General features: G+C 42.7%; 1 protein-coding gene across 1 annotated transcript in view; it reads right to left on the bottom strand.

Annotated features, from left to right (window-relative positions):
• Window positions 1-2,245: 2,245 nt before the first annotated feature.
• Window positions 2,246-26,230, bottom strand: part of CD101 (CD101 molecule) — a 57,336-nt gene continuing 33,351 nt past the window's right edge. Inside the window, exons 7-9 of the mRNA XM_030204033.1 lie at window positions 6,927-7,340; window positions 4,284-4,691; window positions 2,246-2,718 (exon numbers count right to left, since the gene is read on the bottom strand). Coding sequence (XP_030059893.1) covers window positions 2,468-2,718; window positions 4,284-4,691; window positions 6,927-7,340 — 1,073 coding nt within the window. The 3' untranslated portion in view covers window positions 2,246-2,467. The remainder of the gene's footprint in view (window positions 2,719-4,283; window positions 4,692-6,926; window positions 7,341-26,230) is intronic.

Raw genomic sequence — 26,230 nt, forward strand, 5'->3', positions numbered from 1 at the left:
GCCTCCCACACTGAAATACATCTACTGAAGGGAAAGAGGATCTCTGGTCAGCATGGCTACTGTACCTGAAGCAACATTGAGTGGAGTGCACCTAACAGAGCCTACAAAAAGCTGCTGAATCTGCACTAGGAGGGTTCTGGCACAGGAAAGGAAGAAAGAGTAACAAGATTAAGCCTGGAGAAAGAAGAGCACACCACAGGAAGTTCCCAGAAGAAACCACAGAACACAGAGCCTCAGTGGTGGGGTGTCCATCAGGAAAGGGCCCACCTAATAAGACTTTGTACTTGAAGGCTTAAAGAGCCCTGCTATCTAAAGAGACATACTGGAGCAGTTCATCCCTGGAGGAGGGGCCCAGAAAGAGTTCAGTAGTAAAGGACTTTTACCCAGAACCTCTACCAAGGCTATAAGTTCATACTGAAACCCTAAAGACTGTATTTGAAACTTACTTTATTCCACTAATGACTGTATATAGTTATTACTGAGACTATGTCCTATGTTTTTCTATATCATTCAAGTTTAAGTAAATCTCTTGTTTTAGACCTGCAATTTCTGGTCTGGATTGACAGTGTGGATTACTGTGCCTTTTGGCCTCTCAGCTCCATCTAGTCCCGGCCCTGACCTCACATCACAGTTGAAAAATTAATAAAATTAACCTGTTCTGATGCTCACTGGACTAATCAAGGGTTACACATTCAAAAATCCACAGGTGCATACGTATTTCTAAACCCCACTCCCAGGAATGCCTCCCCTACCATGGGTAGATAAAATTACGCATGCACAGAACTGGCTTTGAAAGGTACCATCAGGGTGTCTAGGCCTCTTGGCCAAAAGACTGTTCTTGCAGTGCCTAGGGCTGTTGTGAAAGACAGTGTTGTAAATGAGGGCTGTGATGGGAGATGATGGTTAGGGCGGGTTTTGTGTGTGTGTGTGTGTGTGGGGGGGGGGGGGGGGTATAACAAATAACATGCATCTATGGGAATTTGATTGGAAGGGGGTACAGAGAGAAATAATGGGTGCATATATTTGGTTTACCATAAATCAAGGCCAGTGGCACCCTAGGATGGTGGTTCTCAAAGCAGTCCTTGGGGCATAACTAGCCATTTAGATTTTCAGGATGTCCACCAATGAATATGCATGAGATAGATCTGCATACAAAGGAGGCAGTGAATGCAAATCTTTCTCATGCATATTCATTGTGGATATCTTGAAAACTCAAATAGCTGGGTGTGTCCTGAGGACCCTAACTCTTCCCCACCTGCACACTATCTTCTCCCATATAGCTAGCAGCAATGATGAAGCAGGTTCTGAGATCCTTTTACAAAGGCACGCTAGTGTTTTTAGTGCACGTTAAAAATAAGCATGCGCTAAATGTTAGAGACACCCATATATTTCTATGGGTGTCTCTAGTGTTTAGTGCGCTAATCATTAGCATGCACTAAAAATGCTAGCACGCCTTTGTAAAAGGACTCCTCTGTTTGGACTAGAAGCTCAAGAGTGGAGAGAGCCTAACCAGGCAAAGACATCCACTCAGAGAAAATAGTAATGTCCCAACAAGCGTTTAGATAGAGGACTCAAAAAAAACAACTTACTTTATTGAGAACTAGGTGTGAGTGAGTTTCCCCTTAACTGGTTTGAATCTATGACTATTTTAACTTAAATTTCTAATCACTCTCAGCTTTGATATGGTTCAATTCTGACTCAAGAGTTAATTAAAAAAAAACACAGATTCTCTAGGTTGGAATATTCTCTGTTGTAAATGCAAGTTTGTGAACAAGTACATTTGAAGAGGCTCAAAAGATCCAGACTACACAAAACATGAACTTGTAGAAGCCAGCTGCAACTGATACAGATTTATCTGAACTACTTCAAGACTTATCCTATATGGTACTTGGATTCCAATTATGTGTTCCCCTCTTCTCCCCCTCCCCCAGCTTGCCATTGCCCATTTACTCAACATTAGATTATCCATGTTTAGGATGTTTTAAGGAAGTGGCTATTCCTTTCCCATTTCTTATCTTGCTTATGATGGCTGAAGTCTAGACTGCCCTACTGAACTCCGGACAATATTCCTCTAATCATCTAGGGTAAAGGGATTTGATATACTGCCTTTCTGTGGGACAACCAAAGCAGTTTTACATTTTTTTATATGCAGGTACTTTCTCTGTCCCTAGTGGGTTCACAATCTAAGTATTGTACCTGGGACAATGTAGGATTAAGTGACTTGCCCCGAATCACAAGGAGCTGCAGTAGGAATCAAACCCAGCTCCCCAGGTTCTCAGCCCACTACACTAACCACTAGGCTACTCCTCCACACATCATCTAGAACACGAATGTGTAACTATGGGAGAGTTTCTAAGATTTACCTAACGAAGAGAGGATTCCTGGCTTTTGCCATTATTTTTAGGCACACTTCTTTGGACAGTTGACAACCACTGATTGGACATATCACAGAAGTTCTAAATGGCATTCAAATGACCTCATCCTCATCTTCTTCGTACCTACTCTTGAGATCAAACTTGGCTGAGTTGACAAGATCTGTCTTTGCCAGTTTCAAACAGTCATCATTCTTTTGATGCATCTCTTCCTTACTGCTACATCTTGACTTTATGCATACGTAAATGAGAATAGCACTCATTAGAAGGAAGATCAGAAGCGGGCAGATCAAAATGAAGTGGAAGAGTGATGGTGAAGAGCAGATTTGGCTGAGGATCGATAATTCTGCAAGAAACAAAACACAGCATCAAATATAATGGATATATATGGATATAACATTGTTCTGTTTATAGATGTTTACTGAAGAGTTTCTGAAGTCTGCTATTGAAGTGTCTATATAGTGGATGAAATACTGTACCCATGAAATAGACACAGGAAGAACGAATGTCTATCATTTTTTTCTTGAAAAATAAATAACTAAGCTGCATGATTAAACATAGAGTTCAAATGTAAATCCATTAAACTTCCTCTGTTACTTCCTAAGAGCTTCAGAGAACCCCCAGTGATAGGAATACATGCAGCTTGAATGGATTCCTAACCTGGAAAAGTAGATAAGGACAAAGTAGAAACAAATGGAATCACTAACAGATTAAGCTGCTTTTACGATGGCCAATCCAAGTATTTGTGACCTGGATTGGCCACTGTTAGAAACAGGATGCTGGGCTTGATGGACCTTTGGTCTGTCCCAGTATGGCAATACTTATGTACTTAATTTAGGTATTATTTGAAAGAATTGGGAGTGGAAGTGACCTTATGGTTAGAGAAATGAGCTCAGAACCAGGGAATCCAGGGTTCAAATTCTGCTTATGACACTAACGATCCTTGTGACCTTAGGCTCAGCAGCAAGATCCCACTGCCTCACATACCCACTTAGCTTGTAAACTGTTTGGGGCAAGATTATATTGAACCCGAGTCCTTATCACCACTATGAAGCGCAGTGTATTTACAGTAGCACTATAAAAATAAGTATTATTAGAATTTACAAAGTGAGAATACTAGAAAGTTGAAGCCCTCCATGAAATCTCACGATAGAAAATGGCAGTGCTGGTTCAAGGAGTTGTTGTCAGCTTTTGCTGTGCACCCCTGATCTGCATCAGCACTCCTCCCCCACCCATCAGCTCTACCTGCTTTATTACAGTGGTAAGAGCATGTCACTTTGCTCATCACAGTGCTCTCCTCCAGGTTCAGCCACTGAAACTGTCCCTGATATAAACACAAGAAGTACCTGCTCTCATGTTTAAATCTGTAGCAGTTCCAGTAGCTGTGCAAAGAACAGCGCACAGCAGCGAGAGCAAAACATGCTCTCTCTCCGCTGTGAAGACTGAACCAGTGAGTCGGCCTTTTGGCGCCCTGAGCCAATCCCTCAACTGGTTCATGCCTTGAGCTGGCCCTGCAACATAGTCAACAACATTCAAGACCCTCATGCCCACAAAACATCAGTACATCTCAGCCTTGCCATGGAGACACAATCTCAAGCGGAGTTCAGTTTTTTTCTCCAAATCTTAGCCTTTCCGCTTGAATACCAACATGGACAATACATGCTAGTTTTGGGGATGCAAACCACCGCCTCCTACGAAAAGACTGAGACTACCCACTTATTTTATACAGACTACGCCATAGTGATGAAATCACTTTTGATTATTGTCATTCTGGGTTAGAGTCTAATTACGGCCTTCTTTAAAAGCAAGGCTCCAGATCAAGTGGTTACTTGATGAATCACCCTAGGATCTGACATTTGCATCTGTTTTATTTATAATGAATTACTCTTTTCTTTATTTTAGTTTCTTTACCTGCTGGTGGGATTATAACGGTGATGTTTCCTGATTGTTTTTCAGCATTTTTGTATAGATCTTCTCTGGGATTTAACCATTCCTCTACATGGCAGAAATAGATGCCACTGTCAGACACCATGGGCTCCTGTATCGTCAACTGATAGTTCAGCTCTGAGGGTCTCTCGAATCTTAGCCTCCTGACCAGCTGTTTGTCCTTACTGTTCATATTCTTGTAATGGAAAACCAAATTAGGATCAGTTTTGAAGACAAGTTGATCTTCACCATAAGCTGACCTCTTCCACCAGCTGACAGAAAAGATGGAATGCTTGCTGGACTTGCTGATAATGTCACAGGCCAGGAGAAGGTGCCCTTGGTTTTCTGGTTGTACAAGAGTTAGTTCAGTGGTGTTCACCCTCAAGTTATCAGCTGAATATAAGAAACAGAAGAACAGCTGTTAATGATTGAATTGGTCTTGTCTGATTTTGGACTATACAGATCTAGCTTTGACCATGCTATTTCCCTTATTTAGACAAAAAAAAAAAAAAAAACAAGTGGCAAAAGCATACAGAGCATGGTTAATGAAATTCTTTGCAGCCCCTCCGTGTGAAAAAGAAAAAAAATAACAATTTGATAATATAAATGTGCTCAGATTTTTTTTTACTTGCCATGGTGATTTTATTTCTTTTCTGCTTTTACTTACAATAAATATTGAATGTTCTAGTATTTATTTCATATTTGCCAACATCCTCTTCTAGGTGAGAGACGGCCTTTGAGACTAAAGATATAACTGTTTCACCACTACTTCCATTCCAACCCATTTCACTCCTTCAAATTCCTTGACCCAAAAACATTTCAATGGAGCAAATCAAGAAAGCTTGGGATAAGTACAAGGGATCTCTATTTGTGAAAAGAAAGTCAGAAAATCCGCTGTGGGTTATGGAATTAACCAGGAATGAAATGGGGCAGACTAGCAGAGCCTTAAGGTCTTTATCTGCCCCCATATGCAGTGTTGCTTTATACAGAGAGGCATTTTTGATACGATGTCTAAGCCAGACTGGATGTTTTACTCAAAACCTCCAGAATCCAACTGGTGAATATAGCGATTTTCGAAACAGCAAAATGTATTTTTTTTTTTAATGGTCACTTGCTAGATGTTTTTATGCTCTGTGCTTTATCTTTTTGGTCCATTTAAAAAAAATATGGCCAAGCAAAAAACATGCAAAATCAAGCCACTGGGATGTAGGAGGAGCCAGCATTCTTAGTCAACTGGTCACACAGACATCCAAGTAGAGCAGTGGGGCAACCTAGGGGGCAATGCAATGGAGTTCACATAAAAGCTCCCAGGTACACATCTCACTGTTACCCCTTTATATACCCCTCCAAAACCTACTATAACTACCTGTACACCACTACATTAGTCCTTATGACTGCAGGTGTGACCTATATGTGAATACAGTAGGTTTTTTTTTGGGGGGGGGGGGGTTGGGGGGAGGCTCACACTTTCCACCACAAGTGTAATAGAGTGGGATATGGGCCTGGGTCCTCTTCTCTACAGTGCACTGTACGGACCTGTAGGCTGCTCCACGGACTTGTTTACTGCTCCAATAGGACTGGCTATACCATCTGAGGCTGTCATAGAGGCTGGTATGTACTGTTTCATTCACATCTTTTTTTTTTTTGGGGGGGGGGAGGTAGGGGATCAGTGACCACAGGGTGAGTAAGGGGGAGGAGGGGGGGGGGGGTCATCTGATCATTTAGGGTACCTTTTTCTGACTTAGCCATGAAAAAAACAGGTCTAGATCAAAACATTGAAATTGTAGCCCTAGACATTTTGGTTTTGTTCCATTATGGCAGAAAAATGTCCAAGTGTTACGCCCTAATCCCACCCCAACACGCCCCCTTGTGATTTGGATGCACTGCAGATGAACTGCAAAATACGTTTTTAAAATAGTGATTTGAACATTTTGTCAAGCAAAATGTCCAAATGCTGCTTTATGACACTTTTTAAACGTTTTTCTCATTCAAACATGAGCCCCATAATATTGCTGTCTGCCATACTGAGCTTTAGGTTGTTCTCTGGAAATGAATAGAAATATACAGCTTTGTTTAGTGATCCTTGCAACATGTCTGGACCCCTGTGCAGTACCTTTATAAGTTGGTGCTCTGCTTATGCAACCTGGTTTGTGGACCTTTAATTCCTCTTATGTGTTGTGCTCACTGATCTGTGTTGTGCCTATGCTCTAAGCAATGTCTGTGAAGTGTGTCTTGTATATTTATCCTGATTGTGCAGCATAAAACTCACCTTTTATTCTGAATGGTAGAGTGGAAAGCAGATAAATTATACGTTTCAGATTCCTATGTGCTTTTTCATGCTGGCTAACTCAAAAAGTTGCTTTTTTTAAGGTCCCAGGATTGTTATACTGAGGGATTCTGTGAGATTGGGCTTCAGTGCTGTTCATATTAGTTATAAAAGAGAACTGTGCAACCAAGTTCTTACACATGTGAGATACGCTTAGATACTCTTACAAATATAGGACAACATCACCTTTCCTCACATTGCACTCCTTTCACTTGGAAAATATGAGGCAACATCTCTTATCAGCATAAGAGGCCACTACCAATTAAAAATAAATCAGCGTTCCAGCAGAGACATTTTTTTACCTGAGGACTTAAATTCTATGGTGGTATTGCCAGACACCTTCTGTCTCAGTTTGTGCCATCCATCCTCCTCTGACCACATCCACTCTTCCACAGTGCAGTGATATGTCCCAAGGTCACTGTGGTCCATCTGCAGAACCCTCAGCTGATACAGTGTCTGGGAGATCCTCTCACTTTGATACTTGGCTCTTGACCCTGGAGAGGTGAAATTTTCCCCATAGGTCACCACATTATTGTAACTGGTGCTGAGGATTTTCAGTGGGTGCTCAGGATCCAAAGGCGGCAGTATATACCAAGCAACAGAAAGCTGACGGTCCTGCTCAGGCACAGCCAGAAGTTCACATCTGATCTCTGCTGCAGAATCGTCTGAACTCACCTCCATGTGCTTATTCTCTGTGCTCACTTGCAGACTGCTCTCTGTGTCAGGGATGAAGGAAAGAGATGGTTAGAGTATCACCAATGTCACTAATTCACAGAGGAGAAACAAGCTGGAAGTGACTTTTCAGAAGCACATAGAGCTGATGAAATACGTGGATGTACACACACCAGCAGTTGCAAAGGAAGTCCAAAATGTCCACAAAATCTACACAATTTTCCCTATAATCAATCTTGGGGGAAAAAATCTATACAACCCTGCCAAAGTTTACAAAATTTAGTGGAATTTCAGGGGATGTGCAGCCAAAATATATTTGTGTCATTTTTCCCCAAATGTTTTTTTTGTTTGTTTCCGAACGCATGTCATCAAGAGTGTGTACTATGTACAAAGAGGATGTCTTCTTCTTAAAGAGGGCGAACTGTTTTCCTGATAGTGTGCGCATGCACGAATCATCACACATGTACGCACTATTGGAAAAGAGTTCACACTGTTTAAAAAACGTGCAATCTAGTTGCAATTAGGGCTACATTCTGTATATGGCACCTGAAAAATCTATGTGGAAAAAAATTATACCTAGGCTTATTCTAAAGTATAAAGAAGAAAATCTGCACCAAAAAACTAAATATTCAACACGTGGATTAATTCTGAACAGGGAACCATTTGACCTGCACACACACCAAAAAGTGGAGAAAAAAAAGACCTCAGTGTTACCACTCACGCCAACCAGAGTTTAAGGCATTGAGCACAGCACACCATCACAGGTCAGAAAAAAAACTCCACTTTCTACAGTGCACACGTTGAGTGAAGAAATATTTTCTCTGATTCATTTTAAATTTACATCGGTGTTGTTAGTCCTTGATATTCAATGCTAGGCCATGTCTGGGCAGCAGCACTGAATATCCGGGTTTATGCGGTCATAAGTGACACTGCATAAAGATAGGACTAACTTTTATGCAGTCCAAACATGCCTAACCTTTTTACTAGGCAGCGCTAAGCGGTAACATGCACTTAATGCAGCAAAAATGGCCTAAATGTGGGATACGCTAAAGTAGTTTGCATTACTTTTGCCATCTGTATGCATTAATTGTGCGGTAATTTTTTTTCATCTTTTGGAGAGGGGCGTGTCATGGGTGGAGAATGGCCACGGATACACTATTCAGCTAGCATGCTGTGCTAAGGTGTCCTTTTAAAAAGGCACACTAGCGTTTTTAGCATACGCTAAATGTTAGAGTCGCCCATATATTTCTATGGGCATCACCAGCATTTAGTACTTACTAATGATTAGCGCGCCCTAAAACCGCTAGCACACCTTTGCAAAAGACCCCCCCCCCCTAATTGAATAACTCAGACTTTACATGGGAGCCCTTATCATCTGCTAAACAAGGGGCAGTGTATGCTTTTCAGCATTTAATTTTTTTAATGGCTGCTCACTAATGCTAACATTAGCACACAGCCAAAAAATATATATCTAATAGAAAAAGGCAGCTTTGTAAAAGGGCCCCTAGGTGGGGTTGGAATCCTCTTGAGGCTGTAGAACTGGGCTTTGATTCTAACACTGGGGAATTCAGAAGCAGGGGGAGAGAGACGGCACCATAACAGTGGCACTGGTTTTTACAAAATTCTGAACCTAACCCTACTCTACCTCTCCTGGAGCTCCTTGAAATCTCATTGGAGACTTCTGCATATGGATATCTTGTAATAAAGATAACACAAAATTATTGCATTGCCACCTGATCTGAAAATAATTTACAATCTAATCAACTTTCGTAAATCACTAAAGACCTATCTCGTTAACAAGACATACCACAATGATCCATAATAGGAACTGGAACACATCATCACTTACTTGATATCCTGAATGTTTTCTCCTTATACCTTATTGCTTAATTCTTTTATATCATCCATATTCTTTATATAATACCAATTGTATCATTTACTCTGATATGGCGATCTATTATGTTATCCATATAATTCTATTATGTCATCCATGTTCTTTATGTAATATCAACTGTACCTTTTTACTCTGGAATGGCGAATGCCATGACGGAACATTGTAAGCCACATTGAACCTGCAAATAGGTGGGAAAATGTGGGATACAAACGCAACAAATAAATAAATAAAATAAATGATTCTCCTATTAAGAGCAAGGCTTGAAGTGACTGAATGGTAAGTGCTCCATAAAGAGGGCATTCCTTTGAAGAGTCCTATAAAAGACAAAATCCCATCAGTGATCTGAAGGCAGAATGTTCCAGAAGTCACAAGGGTGCTCTGAAATTGACTTCCAGCTTCCACAGATGCTTGAGCACAGCTATGAAACTCTTGCTGCCTTCAACTGTAGTTTCCAGCAGCCGATGTATGGAAATCTTCACACTCAGACAGTGCTTTAAGGACTCTTTCCCGTTCTGCGTCTACAACACAAACATTTCTTTGTTGAACATAAAGCTCTTTAGAGAGCTCTGTCTAAAAATGATTTACTGAGAAGCTGCAGGTATAATGAGGGTCTTTCCTAACACTGTCCTCTGTGAAAAAACTGGGAAGCTGCCTACTGAAGGACTTACCACTCTTCCTGAAGGTTCTGACAGAAAATCTGTATTTTTGAAAATTATTATTTTTTTACCAGGGTTGAGTGCCTACATTTTTACTTAAAATGTCACCAAACTTTTAAACTTCGGAGCATAAAAAGAGGGTGGTAACAGGAGTGGATTTAGGGCAGGGAAAAGAAGTTAGGAGCTTAGCACTGATTTTCAGCATTAGGCTCATAAAACTAGGCAGGCTTAAATTTATGTGCATAAACTTCTAAATTAAGTTGAAATTTCAGCTGAAAATAGGGCACAACTTTATGAGCCTAAATTAGGAGCTCAGTGTTTTCTGAATATTGGGCCCTTAGACTCTAAATATCACCAGTATCTGCATAAATTCTGGGTTAGTCCAGGTTCCGCCCCCAGTCCGCCTGCCCATCCACCCGCCCTCCCTGGATCTACCTGGTTGAAAATTAGTTGGCCAAACCTAGGCACAAAGGTAGTCAGCTATCAACTTCTTTCCTTCCTCCCAATTTGGCAAAAAAAAAAAAAAAAAAATCACCAGACAGGCCCCCTGATTTCCTTTTTCCCCCACCATCAAAACCTTGGCCTCTAAACAGCACCTCTCCCCCTTCCCCTGATCCCTCCTCTTTTCCTAAATGCCAGATCAGCATGTGGTAAGGATCACCATTAAGATTGTTGGCAAGGTTGTCAGAGATGAAAAGAGGACCGGGGAACAATTTTTTTTAGGTGACATTGGGGGGAGAGATGGAGAATTGAGGAGGCTGTCTGGCACTTGAGTTTTTTATGACATCATGCAAGAGGAATCATGATGGGGGGTGAAAGAGTTGACCAGCTACGGAGCTATTTTTAAAGTCAGACATTGCTTATATTAGATCATGTAATTGGGAAGGATGGATCATGGCCCATAGGAACCAACTTTTCAAAATGATTGGTGGAGCTAAACATAGCAGCAGTTACACCTCTCTGAACACAATATTTGGGGAGCACTCAGCACCCACAGAATTGGCACCTATGTCATGGACTGCAAGGAGACGAGGGGTGTTTTAATATCAGGATACCAGGGTTTGGAGGGAAGGGGGTCTAATAGTCCATGCTTTTTCAGTAAGCCACTCAGCCATTAGATTGCCAGTTAAAATGCTGCACATTAAGTTGACTCAGGATAATTTTCAGCCTAGTCAGCTAGGCTGTGATTGTAAATTATCCTAAAGCTGGATGGCTAAATACAGCCAGCCACCATGACTACTCAGCAAGTCTTTGAAAATTTACCTCTAAATGTCTTCCATCTTCCTTTTAATTCTCTTTTTGGCCCTCCTCACTTAATTCTGCTCATTTCTTGCTTTGATTTTATTGTCCCTACGAGGCTAACTTTAAAGTGATATTGTACCAGTAAAAAGCAAGCAAGCAAGTTTCTTGGGCTTTTCTTTCTTGCCTCAGTTAAAAATGATTTCACATTTTATCAGATCAAGGTCAATTTTCAAAAGGGTTGGTGGCGGGTCCATGCTCTGCTCTCTCCCTCCCCCCACCCAATTTGGACCTAGTCAGTGACTTTTCACAGAAGTTATCATGCCCCCAGACAGATGAACAAACTGAAACACTGCTATTGTGCTTCCAGACCTAGTTGAAAGCACTGAAAATAAGCATTTTTTGCAGTAGAGGTTCAACTCACAAAATATGACTTCTGCTGTTATTAAACATTTTTATAGTGCTATAAAGCATACAGGGTGCTGTGAGGCACATATGAGGAACAGTTCCTACTCTGTAGAGCTTTGATACAGACAAGGTGTTCCATTGTCCCAGTTACAAAAACTTAAATTGTGAGCCTACTAAGGACAAAGAAGGTACCTGTATATAATATGTAAACCCATTTGGCTGTACCACAGAAAGGTACCATATCAAATACATGGCCCTTACAAGACAAATAAGAGCTTTCAGTGAGGTGGAGTCAACGGGAATTAGGAACCATGTTGATTTAAGTAATCTTATGAATTCTCTAATCTCTCAGAATTCAGCAGCAACCAATAAATGTAACTCTCCTCTCTCCAAAAGTCTCTATAAGAAAAATAGCTGGATGGGTGGATGCTAAGTCCGATAAATCTGTTTCTAAGATTCTTTTAAATTGCAGAAAACCGTAAACTAATTTCCTAGAGACAAAATACACAAATCATTTTCAACAATATTAGAAGAGAAATGCTGTTAATCCAACAAAGACAAACAAAACTAATAGTAATTCCAGCCAATCCTACAGGCTCAAAACCCTGAAGCATGGCAATCCATGGGTGAAGCTATCCTAGTCCATATTTCTAGTCAAGCTCTTTTAAAGAGAGAACCCAGTATGACTTTCTGGGGCAATGAAGTACTCATCAGCTTTGTTATAATCAAACCAGTTGAAAGGGCCCATACAAATGGAAGGCTTACATGATTTCTGCACTTGTACACCCAGGCCCCTGTCCTTCATTGTTTCCCTCTACCCTCTCTTGCCCTACTACTATGCTGTTACCCAGACCCTCATTACAACAGCTGTGTCATCTGTTCCCAGGGTCCTGTCCTCACTCCTGCTAGCCAGGAGAACACTTTGTGATGAAGTGGGGAGGCTCAGCACAACTGTTCTTGTCTGGCCTTCAGGTTATCCAGTGAAGTGCATCAGTGCCTCTCAGGCTTCCCAACATGGCTGTCTCCTTCATTGACAATAAAGCCTGTGCTCACCATTTCCACTCCCTTCAGTTCCTTCACCACCATGATCTCACCTCACCCCCCACTTCCAACTCCATGGCTTTGGTCATTCGGTGACACCACCACTCTGTAACCTGGTGCTCTGCTGCTCCCTGTAGGCTACCTTTTGTTAGACATAGAGGGGGGGAGGGGAAAGGGGGAATAACATGCAGGAGGTAGCAGTTACCACCCTAAACAAAGGCACAGAGGCATAACCGCCGAGGGGGGGGGGGCAAAATTCCCTGGGCCCAGGTCTTCAGGGAGGCCTAGCGCACAGGTCTCTCTCTCTCTCCTGCTCCTGATGGGACCCGGGTGATCACATCCCAACAGGAGCAGGAGAGAGAAAACTCCGGCGCTGGGCCCCCTTTGCATTGCCTGCCTACCAGCTGCTGGGCCTTCAGGCCACGCATGCTCAGTTTTGAGACTAAGCATGTGCGACCTGAGGAAAGCAGCCGCAGGGGCAGGCAATGCTGGGCAGAGGAAGGAGCTGAGCTGCCTGCAGCTGGCAGGGCCAGTCAAGGTACTTCAGGCGGGCGGACGGGAGGGAGGGGGCGGCAGCCACCGTGGCGATGACGATTTGGGGAGAAGGGGTGGCAGTGACAGCGATGATGATTCTGCCCCGGGCCCGGCTCAGTCTCTCGGCTGCCCTGCTTAGAGGAGGGTAACCTCCGTGGATTGACAGTTACCACCCTAGCAACCTTAATGGGTAGACTGGATGGATCATGCTGGTTTTAATCTTGTTATTTACTATGTTACTGTATCTAGCTGACAGGGCCTGGTTTCCTGGCCATCTCCACAAGATAGCATCACCACAACGCATCTGCTTCTCCAATGCAGCTTTGTTCTCACTGAGCGGACAACATGGACAGCTGCACATTACATGCTGTCCACTCATGCACAGATAGACTACAGTCCAGCAGACAACCAAACCGGCTATTAACTAGGATTTAACAAGGGGCTTTTGAAAATCCTCACCGTAAACCCTCTTTGGGAAATCACTGCCACCAATGTATTCCAACCTTTGTATAGAAAAAAAGAGAATGCACAGAGCTGCTCACAAATAGTCGAATCAAGCACTATTCAGACTCTGCTGCTGCCTTTATCGGATGAATACAATACGAGGGGGTGGAAAGGGAGCGCTGCATGAAATGACTCATTGTGCAAACCCACAGTAACTTTCTGCGCTAAGGATGTATTATGTTCTTTGCAAGCAGCATGTGCATATCTCTTTCTGGTTACCTCTCTTGGTCTTTGATGATAGGAAATGATTAAACACAATACTTTTTGTACTTGATTTTCAGTATGAATGTGGCCTTGCACCGTTTCAGCCCTGTAGCTACGTAGCACATTCAGAGTGCAGTAAAATCTGATGTCTCTGAAAATATTTCAACAAGTGACTTGGAAAAGATATGCTTGCCTCACAGAGACGCTGGAAGCACAGAATGACAAACCACCGTCACTTAACAATTCACATTAGTGACCCTAGCAGACAATATCTCACTGATGTTACAAAACAATCCTGATTCAATTCTCCACGTCCTCATCTTCACACATGTTGGGTATTTTAATCTTGACTTTTTTACTGAGGTTATTCAAGTCAGGGATGAAATGTGTAACATAAAGCTATGCACAGCAGCTCTGTGGTTTAGATTTTATTCTTCTGTTTTTATTTATTTGGTATTAAAAGATATTCTATTATTATTATTTGTTACATTTGTATCCCACATTTTCCCACCTTGTGCAGGCTCAATGTGGCCTACATTTAACCATTAACGGCATTAGCCGATTACAGTCTGAACAAATACATGGTATAAATGAATACAAAGTGATATTGTGGTAGAATGAGGTACATGTAAGGTAGGTACAATTGGGGGGAACTTAGGGAGGAAAAGGGGGAAGAAGAGACAGGTAATATTCGTTACAGTCTTTGGTTACATTGTGTCGCAAGTGTCCAGGTATTTTTATGTTGGGTCAGTGGGGTATGCTCTTCTGAACAGGTCTGTCTTTAGTGCTTTCTGAAAATTTAGGTGGTCGAGCGTAGTTTTTACTGCTTTTGGCAATGCGTTCCATAGTTGTGCGCTTAAGTAGGAAAAGCTAGTTGCATAAGTGGATTTGTATTTGAGTCCTTTGCTGCTTGGGTAGTGGAGGTTTAGGTATGATCGTGCAGATTTTGTGGTGTTTCTGGTTGGCAGGTCGATGAGGTCTGTCATGTATCCCGGCGCCTCGCCATAGATAATTTTATGAACAGTCGTGCAGATTTTGAAAGTGATACGTTCTTTGATTGGTAGCTAGTGCAATTTTTCTCTCACTGGTTTGGCCCTGTCAAAACGTGTTTTTCAAAATATAAGCCTGGCTGCAGTGTTTTGGGCGGTCTGAAGTTTCTTTATGATTTATTAGAGAAATTCTAAGGAAATATTTCTTTACAGAAAGGATGGTGTGTGAGAGAAACAGCCTCCCAGTGTATGAGGACTGTATTTGAATTCAAGAAAGCATGAGACAAGCTCAGAAAATATCTAAGGGAATGGCAAATGTATTTACATTGATGTGATATAGAGGCCTCCTTCACAGACAGAAGAAGTGGACAGAGATTTATTTGAAGACATTCCTAATAGAGAATGACCTGAGGACAAAGTTTGTCCCCATGCCCGCAAGCTCTGTCTGATCCCATCCGCACAAGCCTCGAACAGTTACGATTTTGTATTTAAATCATTTTATTAAAGTATAAAAAGAAACAATATTCTGTACGTTGTTTTATAAATCACACACAATACAAAACAAAAATCAACAAAATCCCTATCTCCCCTCACAAATATTCCCTCTATCAGGAAAACTGAACAAGGCAAATTACTAGAAAATGCTAACACAATATTGTAGTCATACACACACAGAACACAAACGACAAATACATAATAGCTGACCAAAAATGATAAATATATATTAAACTAAAACCCTGAGAAGCCACACCAAAAAAAAAAACCAGAAAGAGATGCATTTCCTCTTATACCATGCAAAATATAAAGATCACACATGCCAGGAATGGTGTTAGGGGAATGCAACTAGGACAACTGCCCCATGGATAGAGAGAGCCCTAAGCCTGCTGGAAGCTGAAGAAGGCATGACCTGGTAGTGGGCTTTGGGGTCCCCTCCCAAATTTCTGCCCTGGGCCCTAGCCATGTTTAACACTAGCTCTGGTAGGACACACATTTCAAAACTGACATATTCTAAACACAAAATAGAAAATAAAAATAAAATAATTCTACCTTTTGTTGTCAGCTCATTTTATTTTTCAAATGATGTTCATCCCAGGCTCTAGTTTCTGTTGCCCTCTGTCTTCTCTACTCACTTGCCAGGGTCTCCTGCCCATTTGACATTTCTTCTTTCTCCATGCTCACAATCCATTTTCTTTCTCTGTGTACCTATCTTTCCCCATATTCAGCATCTTCCTTCTCTGTGTCCCCTATACTTCTCTGTCCAGTATCTCCCCTGTGTCATCTCCCTGTATTTATCATCAGCACTTTATGTCCCTATCCCCTTCCCCTGTGTTCAGCATCACTCCTCTGTGTCCTAAGCCCAAGTCCAGCATCTCTCTTCTATGTTTCTATTCTCCTACATGTCTTGCATCGTCCCTCTGTGTCCATATACCTCCTCCCATGTCTGGCATTACCCCCTGTGTATCCATATACCATCTCAATGCAATATCTCACTATCCCTCCCTCCCTTCAGTCCAGCATCTGCCCCCTTCAGCTCCAGCCCTCCCTTCCCTCCAGCACTGCTTGTCCCCTTCAGCTCAAGCCCTCCCTCTCTCCAGCGCTGCCTGTCCCCTTCAGCTCCAGCCCTCCCCTTCCTCCCTCTAGAGTTGCCTCTGTACCCTTCAGCTCCAGCCCTCCAGCACTGCCTGTCCCCTTCAGTGCCAACCTCCTTCTCTCCAGCCCTCCCTTCCTCCCTCTAGCGCTGCCTGTCCGCTGCAGCACTGCCTCTGTCCCCTTCCGCTCCAGCCCTCCCTCCCTCCAGTGCTGCCTCTGTCCCCTTCAGCTCCAGCCCTCCCTCCCCCCAGTGTTGCCTCTGTCCCCTTTAGTTCAGCCAGCCCTCCCTCCCTCCAGTGTTGCTTTTCCCCGCACAGGTCCAGAATTTTATTTGCGCCGTGAAGATAATCCCCTACAGGGCTGCTCCAGGGCCTTCCCTCCTCTGTTGAATTCTGCCTTCTGATGTAACTTCCTGTTTCACAAAACAGGAATTTACATCAGAAGGAAGGAGCTGGCAGAGGAGGAAAGGCCCCGGAGCAGGCCTATGAGGTATCTTCTCACAAATAGGTAGGAAGCAAGAAGATACAGTGGGGTGGGAAGAAGAAAGAAGGAAATGCCGGATCCACGGTAATCACGTTTTTTTTTAACCATGGGAACAAGACTTTTTACCACTCCCATGAGGGCAGTAAAACGTTTTGTTCCCGCACCCGCGGTAAAATGTGGTAATTTTTTAACCACGGTTTACCACAGATTACTGTGGGTCCCCATCCCTGTGCCATTCTCTAATTCAAAATATAGCTGGAAGTACTAATAATAGGTGATTTTAATATGCCAGATTGGGGTATCCCTGTTGTGGGGTCTTTTAGATGCAGGGAGATCCTGGATTCTCTACAGGGGGACTATTTCAACAGTTGGTAATGGAACCCAAGTAGGATTAGTGCTCACTAATGGGGAAAGCGTTTCCGATGTTACAGTAGGTGATCATCTGGCATCCAGTGATCACCAGATGGTGTGGTTTAATATTAAGATAGGTGTGGCGAGGGTTAATTCAAAAGTGAAGGTTCTAGACTTGAAAAAAAACCTAACTTTATTCTGATGGGAGATTACCTCAAGGAATTGCTGTCTTGATGGGAACATCTAGAAGAAGTTGGAAAGCAGTGGGCAAAACTGAAAGGAGATATTGTAAGGCCAACAAACCTTTTTGTAAGGAAAGTAAATAAAAGAGAGAGGAAAAGGAGGCTGAAAAGGAGTGGGACTTGGGTGTGATAGTATGTGATGATCTTAAGGTGGCCAAACAAGTAGAAAAGATGATGGCAAAAGCTATAAGAATGCTTGGGTACATAGGGAATGGAATGGTCAGTAGGAAAAAGATGATGATGCCCCTGTATAAGATTCTGGTGAGACCCCATTTAGAATATTGTGTACACCTTCAAAAAGATATAAACAGGATGGAGTCAGTTCAGAGGGCAGCTACTAAAATGGTCAGTGGTCTTCATCATAAAGCATATGGGGACAGACTTAAAGATCTCAATATATATAATCTGGAAGTAAGGCGGGAGAGGGGAGATATGATAGAAACATGTAAATACTTATACGGCATAAATGTACAGGAGGCGAGTCTGAATTGAAAGGACACTCTGGAATGAGGGTGCATAGGATGAAAGTGAAAGGGGATAGACTCAGAAGTAACTCAGGAAATACTTCTTCACGGAAAGGGTGGTGAATTTGTGGAATGGCCTCCCAGTCGGTGGGGGATACGAAAACAGTATCTGAATTCAAAAGAGCTTGGGACAAGTACATAGGATCTCTAAGGGAATTATAGGGAGAATAGATGGCATGGATGGGCAGCCTGGATAAGCCATACGGTCTTTATCTGCCTACATTTTTCTATGTTTCTAAGGGAGAGGAAGGGTTAAGTAGGAACTAGTAGTTAGTACAATTGGAAAGACTGGATAAACCACATGAGGGCAATATTCAGTGGGACGTATCTGGGCAGAAGCACTTCCTACCCATATAAATCCTGCTAACTAGGCCATACCTAGATGTTCAAGCAGCACTTAGTTAATGCCACTGAGTATCCAGTCAGACCACCTCCGCACTCTCTGGGTAATGCTGGGGCTGTCCAGGGGTGACATTTGGGAGGAGCTGGGTGTTATGTGGTTAGTGGTGATTTTCAATCTACTAACTGGCTAACTATCTGGATAAAGTTATCTGGGTACCAGTCTGAATATCACCAGTATCCGGATATTCATTGTTGGCAGGTACAGCCTGGCACTGAATATATGGGTGTAAAAAGCCCACAGCAACTGACATTTTTTAAAAATGCTGACAGCCACAGGCTGAATTTCAACCCAGTGGTCTTTATTTGACATAATGTTCTCTGTTTCTATTCAAAATAAACCTACAAAGATAACATCTAAATTTGCCAGTTAGTTTCCAAGCTAAGAGACCCTAGCCATTGATTTGGAGCATCCAAAGTACATGTAGACCTGTGACAGACAGCAGAAATGTACAACCCTGGTCTTGAGGGACATGCACGGATCTGATTTGGGGATACCTAGAAAGAGTATTCAATCAGGCCTATCTACATACATTTATTCTGTGAACGAGCTTAATCTGAATTGGCTGGCCACCCAGAAAACCAGACCTGTTTGTGGTTCTGACACACGTGGAGGGCATAATCGAACGGGGCACCCAAGTTTTCCTGAGGGCGTCCTCGCAGGACGTCCCCACGAAGGGGCGGGGAAACCCACATTATCGAAACAAGATGGGTGTCCATCTTTTGTTTCAATAATACGGGGATGCCCAAATCTCAACATTTTGGTCAACCTTAGAGATGGTCGACCTAAATGTTGAGATGGTTGACCTTAGAGATGGTCATCCCTGGTTTTCGGCCATAATGGAAACCGAGGACGCCCATCTCAAAAACGACCAAATCCAACTCATTTGGTCATGGGAGGAGCCAGCATTCGTAGTGCACTGGTCCCCCTGACATGCCACGACACCAACCGGGCACCTTAGGGGTACTGCAGTGGACTAACTGATGCACTAACTGAATGGAAAAAGCCCTTCCCTTACTGATGATCCCTTAGTGATTCGGAAAGGAACGGGCAAGGATGAAGGAAATCACATGCAAATGAGTTCTCACTGTTAGCTCATTTGCACACGATTTCCTTCCTAAGGAGGGGAAGCCACTGCAGAGCAGCCAAGCATTATGCGTGGCTGCTCTGCACATGCGAAAGACGGCTTCATACACGTAGAGAAGCTGTGTGTATAATAGCCGTCTACAACCTTAAATAAATTGCCATCTACAACCTTAGAAAAATACAAGTCCAGGTGAAAACGTCCAAGTGCTCGTCAGGGACGTCTTTTTTTTTTTTTTAATATGGAGTGAAGGATGTCCTTCGCTATGCCTCCGTCCCTGCGACGACAGTTGAGGACGTTCAAAATGTGGATGTTTCTGTGAGAAGGATATCCATGCCTTTGCTATGCCTCTGACACCCAGTGGGATTTGAACCGGCCACCTCTGGATTGCAAGACCAGTGCTCTAACCACTAGGCCACTCCTCCAGTCCACTCCCTTTAAATTTGGCCGTCCCTGTGGGGGAGGGGGGAGGCAGTTCAGGATGTCCAAAATGTTTGAAAGAAGGACGTCCACACCTTCGCTATGCCTCTGCTGACACACACATACCTATCCCCCCCCAGGGACCTGCATACTGCTGCGATGGACCCGAATATGACATTTCAGGCTGGCAAAAAAAGTTTTTAAAGTTGTTTTTATCGGGGTGGGAAATGGTTAGTGACCACTGGGGGAGTTAGGGGAGGTCATCCTCGATTCCCTCCGGTGGTCATCTGGTAAGTTCGGGCACCTTTTTGAGGCTTGGTCGTAACAAAAAATGGGCCAAGTCGCCCAAGTGCTCGTCAGAGACGCCCTTCTTTTTTCCATTATCGCTCGAGGACACCCATCTGTTAGGCACACCCCAGTCCCGTCTTCGTTATGCCTCCGACACGTCCCCAGGAACTTTGGTCGTCCCCACGACGGACAGCAGTTGGGGATGCCCAAAATCAGCTTTCGATTATGCCGATTTGGGCGACTCTGAGAGAAGGACGCCCATCTCCAGATTTGTGTAGAAAGATGGGCGCCCTTCTCTTTTGAAAATAAGCCTGATTGAGGACTTGTGTCCTTGGATTGACTAAAGCATATGCATTTTCATGGGACTTTCTTAATTGCATCCACCTACTTTGCTGCAGTATTTATATTCATGATAATTGTATTAATGTCATTTAGTATTTTTGGATCTTTACTGTATTTTTTTAATATTTCTTTTAAGATGATCTGGGTTCTTTCTGGATATGGATATAATTCTGACATGAAAATGAGATGAAATGAAATGGTATCTTGCAATAAGCACATTACAATTTCACATCCATACTACCAGATAGCATCTGTCTATATTACAAATCTGATTGCTTGTTCTATAGCCACCGTTTTATATTATGTGGTGTCTTGCAACTGATTTTTGTAATCCCTTTGGTCATTGCGGAATCAACAATGGACTTTATTGACAGAGGCAGTAACCAATTTATTGACACACAGTTCTCTTCGTCAGCTGCATGGCTCTTTGTCTTTTGTAGCAAAAGCCCCATCCAATTAGGGGATGAGAGGACCACTGGTTTCTTATGTGGCTTCCAGTTCGTAAGATTTTCTGGTTGATCTTACTCTGTTTCCTGTGTAAGATGCTGATTAGGTGATTGAATAGTTTTCTGGAGAGGGTATAGCATAGTCTGTCTCCATAGGTTCGTATGGTACCTGAACTTTAGAAGATTTTGGTGATCTTGTTCTTTAGGGATGATATCTTGTTTGCACTTTGATACGAAGGCGATGTCCGTCTTTATCTGAGCAAGTTTCTTTATGAGGTTGATGCATTTCAATTTCATAGAGTTGAATTTGGTGTTTTCAATGATAAAGCTTTAGAAGGGGTAGCTGTGTAAGTCTGGTGGCACCTTATAGACTAACCAGTTTATTGAGGCACGAGCTTTTGAGGACCAGTCACATTTTATCAGATCCATCTCGAATGCTCATGTCTCAATAAACTTGTTATGTCTATACAGTGTTGTTTCACAAGCCTCTATCAATTTTGTTACATCAGACCAACATGGCTATTCCTTTTAAAGTTTCTAGCATTGGCCTTTGATACCTGTTCTAAAATAACAGAAAAAAGATTTATTGCCTTTATGATTGTGTTAATAGTTTAGCTGGAAAACTTCAGTTTTCAGTTATTTTTTCCTGTTTGTAGCAGCTTACCTCTCTGGGGCCCTTTTACTAAGCCACTTAGACACCTAAACACGCCCAACGCGTGCCAGTTCAGAACTACAGCATGGCCTGGGAGGTAATTTCATTTTTTATGTGTGTCCACTACGCGAGCTGGAAAATATATTTTAATTTCCAGCATGCGGCGCTAACTGGATAGTAATTAGCACTGTATGCATGCTGACGATTACTGCCCAGTTAACGTGTGAGACCTTACCGCTAAGTGAATCGGTGGCGGTAAGGTCTCAGACCCAAAATGGACACGCGCTAATTTTCATTTTGCTGCACGTCCATTTTTCAACCCCCTAAAAAAGGCCTTTTTTTGCCCTGAAAAATGGACCTGCGTGCATCCAATACATGAGTTTAAACCAGCAGAAGCCACTTCTGGGCGCATTTTAGTAAAAGGACCCCTCAATTAGCAGAATAGTTCAAGCAGGCTTTGAAATGCTAATCAATCCTGTTTAGTTTCTCTTCCAGCTTTGCTGTGCACCCATCCACTCTGCTGTTAGAAAACAAAAACCTATTGCTCACTCAAATCCTGCCCAAAGATCCACCTTTTCAAGGCAGTTTTTAAACCTTAAAAGAGGGTCTTTTAGTTTTAACCAATTTGCTTAATAATGACATTCCTTAAACCTCTGTTTATCTTGTCTTTTCACCAGACTGAAAGCTCCACAGAGCATAGGCTTTCTCATCTCTGTGTCTGTGGGCACAGTGCTATATAAATGTTTACATTTAGCAATAGCAGACATGATTGTGATTATTACACTGTGGCCCCCTCCTTTCCTTCCCACCTATTTAAAAAATGTTTTACTCTCCCTCTCACCTAGCCCACTCTTCGCAGTAAGTCTTCTGGCTGGGAGAGACAAATCATGGCTCCCCTCTGGAATCCAGCACTGATGCACCAACCCACTAGCCAGCAGGTGGTGGTGTTGCGCAACGATTGGGATACCCTCTATCCTTCTGCCTCAACAGTAACTGCTCTGCTCCACTGAGCCCAAGAGCAGGAATTGGAGTCTTGCAATTGAACACAGGATATCCCACATGACAAGGCTGTTTTAGGGGCCTGAGGCTGGGTTTGACCGTTAGCAGGGCCTGATTAAGTAGTAGGCAGACTAGGCAGTAACCTATGGTGCCAGCTTCTTGGGGAATGTTCAGTTCCACATATTTGCAGGATTGTCCTGGGAGCGATGATGTTGGGATCATGATGATTGTTAAGTTTAATTATCAAAATTTTAAGGAGTCTCTAGGGTCTTGAATAGAGGTGAAGCAGGTTCAAAGCTGAAGGTTTTTTTTTAGGGTTTCTAATACCCTTGCCCTGGCCTGACCGTGAGGTAGGAGCTAAACAAGTTGCTCATTTTAAAGATAGTTAGTTGTATTTAACTTTTAAATCTTGCCTTAATAGAATACAAGGCAACACACCATCTCCATACATTGAATAGCATATATAGTACATGTGAAGAACCAGCACAAGGTTAATTGTACCTAAACTTACAAACAAGTAAACCAAGAGGGAAAAATCTAAGTATTTCTCATCAATCATCATATCTCTCTCTACCCAGTTTAATAAGGTATAAGCAGGGCTTATTAAAAGGTGGGAAAAATAATTAGTTACAGATTGCAGATTACTTGTCCAAAAGAGTATTCAGTTACACATTAGGATTTTCATTTGTACGGAAACAACGATGAAAGAAATAAAATGGGGGTGCCAAAGGAAACTGTGTTGTGCCATGATTCCGCTTGGCTTGAATCATGTCACTTTAATCACACGGGTGGAGAAAAGGAATTCAGCCACACTCTTTTTGCATTTAAAAAGTAATCAGATTTCTAATTTCAAGATGGCTTGGTAAAGAAAATTAATCCACCGCTCTCTGGGCTGGCTATGCAACTTGGAGGCATCTCAGATTCCAGTCTCACCTCACCACTTACTGTGAAGTCCTTCAGATGCATTCATGGCAGGATGTGAGGTTTTTCATTAGATACCAACATAAGAATGATCTTCAGCTGAAGAAGGGACTGGTGTGGTCACAAAAAACTCATCTGCAGCATCTTTTCATAGTTGATACTGGTCTGACAACAAACTTTTCTCCAGAGGGATAGACACTGTACCATTGTCAGAACTCTGCATTTTGACTTTTATCTAGTGACTTAAGCCTCTTGTGTGCAGACTTTTGTAAGATAGACCTGGTAAATACATGATTTATTTGGTACAGTACTGTACTATATAAATAATATATGTAGACACGATGAAGTGCATTTTTTGATCAAAATGCATCATAAGGTACCATGGGAAGACAAGGAAAATTCCAAGCAACCAAAGAGAACGATCCTAGTATTCAGGTAAAGCATGATCCCAAGTGTCTTCATGTGGCTTTTCCACTGCATTAGTAGGGAAGTACCCAGAGGGCTCAGGAGTGATAAGCTTCAGTGTGTTTCAAAGTGCAGATGGTATGTGACACCAAGCTAGGAGCTTTAAAAATGCTTTTAATTTAAAAGTTGTCTAAAGATACCACTAGATACAGATCTTTAGTCTACCTAGTGGTAGGGTATCATGACACTACCACTAGGCAGTCTTGGGGCTCACGTGGGGCAGAAGGCCCTGGAGGGATGCACTATGGCCACAGCTGGCAAAGATAGCAGCAGGGAAGAACTTGAAAAAGCCACTGTCACTGGTGGGCCTTTCAGTGTTCTAGCACATGTGTGATCAAGGCCTGCCATGCCTTGCCCCCTCCAATAAAACTAGGCGGGCACAGGATGTGGCAAGCCTTTAGTACATGCATGCACACACTGGAATGCTGAACACCTGCCACTCACAGCAGCTTTTGAAGGGTTTCCCTGCTGCTGTCTTTGTTAGCCATGCTCCTGCTGTGCTGTGGCCCCCTCGCTGAAGCATGTATATTTTTGGGGTTCCCACAGTGTTAGGGTGGTGAGAGTGGCAAGGGAAAGGGAACAGGAGGAAGATGTAGGACACCTGGGGGGGAGGCAAGAAAGGGGAGATGCTAGACACCTAGGGAGAGGGAAAGAGAGTGATACTAGAAGAATTGCCATACTGGGTCAGACCAATGGTCCATCTAGCCCAGTATCCTGTTTCCAACAGTGGCCAATCCAGGTCACAAGTACCTGGCAGAAACCCAATTAGTAGCAACATTCCATGCTACCAATCCTGGGGCAAGCACTGGCTTCCTCATGTCTGTCTTCATAGCAGACAATGGACTTTCCCACAGGAACTTGCCCAAACCTTTTTTAAACCCAGATATGCTAACTGCTGTTACTACTTCTTCCGGCAGAGACCCAGAGCTTAACTATTCGTTGAGAAAAAATATTTCCTCCTATTTGTTTTAAAAGTATTTCCATATAATTTCATCGAGTGGTCCCTGGTCTTTGTATGAGTGAAATCGATTCACTTTTACCCATTCTACACCACTCAGGATTTTATAGACCTCAATCATATCCCCCCCTCAGCTGTCTCTTTTCCAAACTGAAGAGCCCTATCATCTTTAGCCTTTCCTCAAATAGGAGGAGTTCTATCTGTTTATCATTTTTGGTCGCTCTTCTTTGAACCTTTTCTAATTCTGCTATATCTTTTTTGAATTGTGGCAACCAGAATTGAATGCAATACTCAAGGTGAGTTCACACCATGGAATGATACAGAGGCATTATAATATTATTGGTCTTATTTTGCATCCCAAAGAACATTCCTAGCATCCTGTTTGATTTTTTGGCTGCCATCGCACACTAGGTAGAAGATTTCAGTGTATTGTCTACATTACAATGACACCTAGATCTTTTTCTTGAGTGCTGACTCCTAAGGTGAACCCTATCATCAGGTAACTATGATTCAGATTATTCTTCCCAATGTGCATCACTTTGCATTTATCCACATTAAATTTCATCTGCCATTTGGATACCCAGTCTTCCAGTTTCCTAAGGTCTTCCTGCAAGTTTTCATAATCCACATGCTGTGATAAGGCAGGTAAACATGGCCTTAGACAGAAGCATCTAACCCCAGAACTACCATACCCAGAATCCCTTATGAGACTGAAAGAGAGGGGTGGACCCCAAAACACGGAAGGGACTTTTAACATCAGCAGGTATGGGAGTAACTCCAGGAAAAGGGGGCCAGTTACTCCAGCTACCAGCAGAGGGAGCAGCAGTCAAGAAGCCCAATTTCCCTGGTTGAGAAAGCAATATATAATTCCTCCCAGCTGTGAAGAAGGGAGGGCAGATTTCCTGAAAGCTCTCAGAAGTCAGGGTGGGGAGAATATCTGCTCCCAGATAAACAAATCTATGGAGTATGTGGAAGAGGGAAAGGACCTGCCTCCAGAGCTTCCCTGCTTAGAGGAGCAAGCCAACATGGAATGGGAAGATACAAAAGCACTTAAAGGAAGTTGTGAGAGGCCACAGGAGTTTGTTACTATGAAGTGAGAGGTGAACTGCCAGACCTGCTTGCTGCAGGGCCGGAATAAGGAAAGGTGATTTGATCATTGTTTTTTTCTTGTTTGAACTGCACTTTACTTGAGCTTTTGAACTGAATTGAGCCAGAGTTTTGTAACTGGATTTTGATTGTGCTTTGTGGAACTGAGCCTGAATTAAAGCTTTTTGAACTGAGTCTTCATTAAAGTGTTGTA

This window comes from Microcaecilia unicolor, chromosome 5 (assembly GCF_901765095.1).
Source record: "Microcaecilia unicolor chromosome 5, aMicUni1.1, whole genome shotgun sequence".
Lineage (NCBI taxonomy): Eukaryota > Metazoa > Chordata > Amphibia > Gymnophiona > Siphonopidae > Microcaecilia > Microcaecilia unicolor.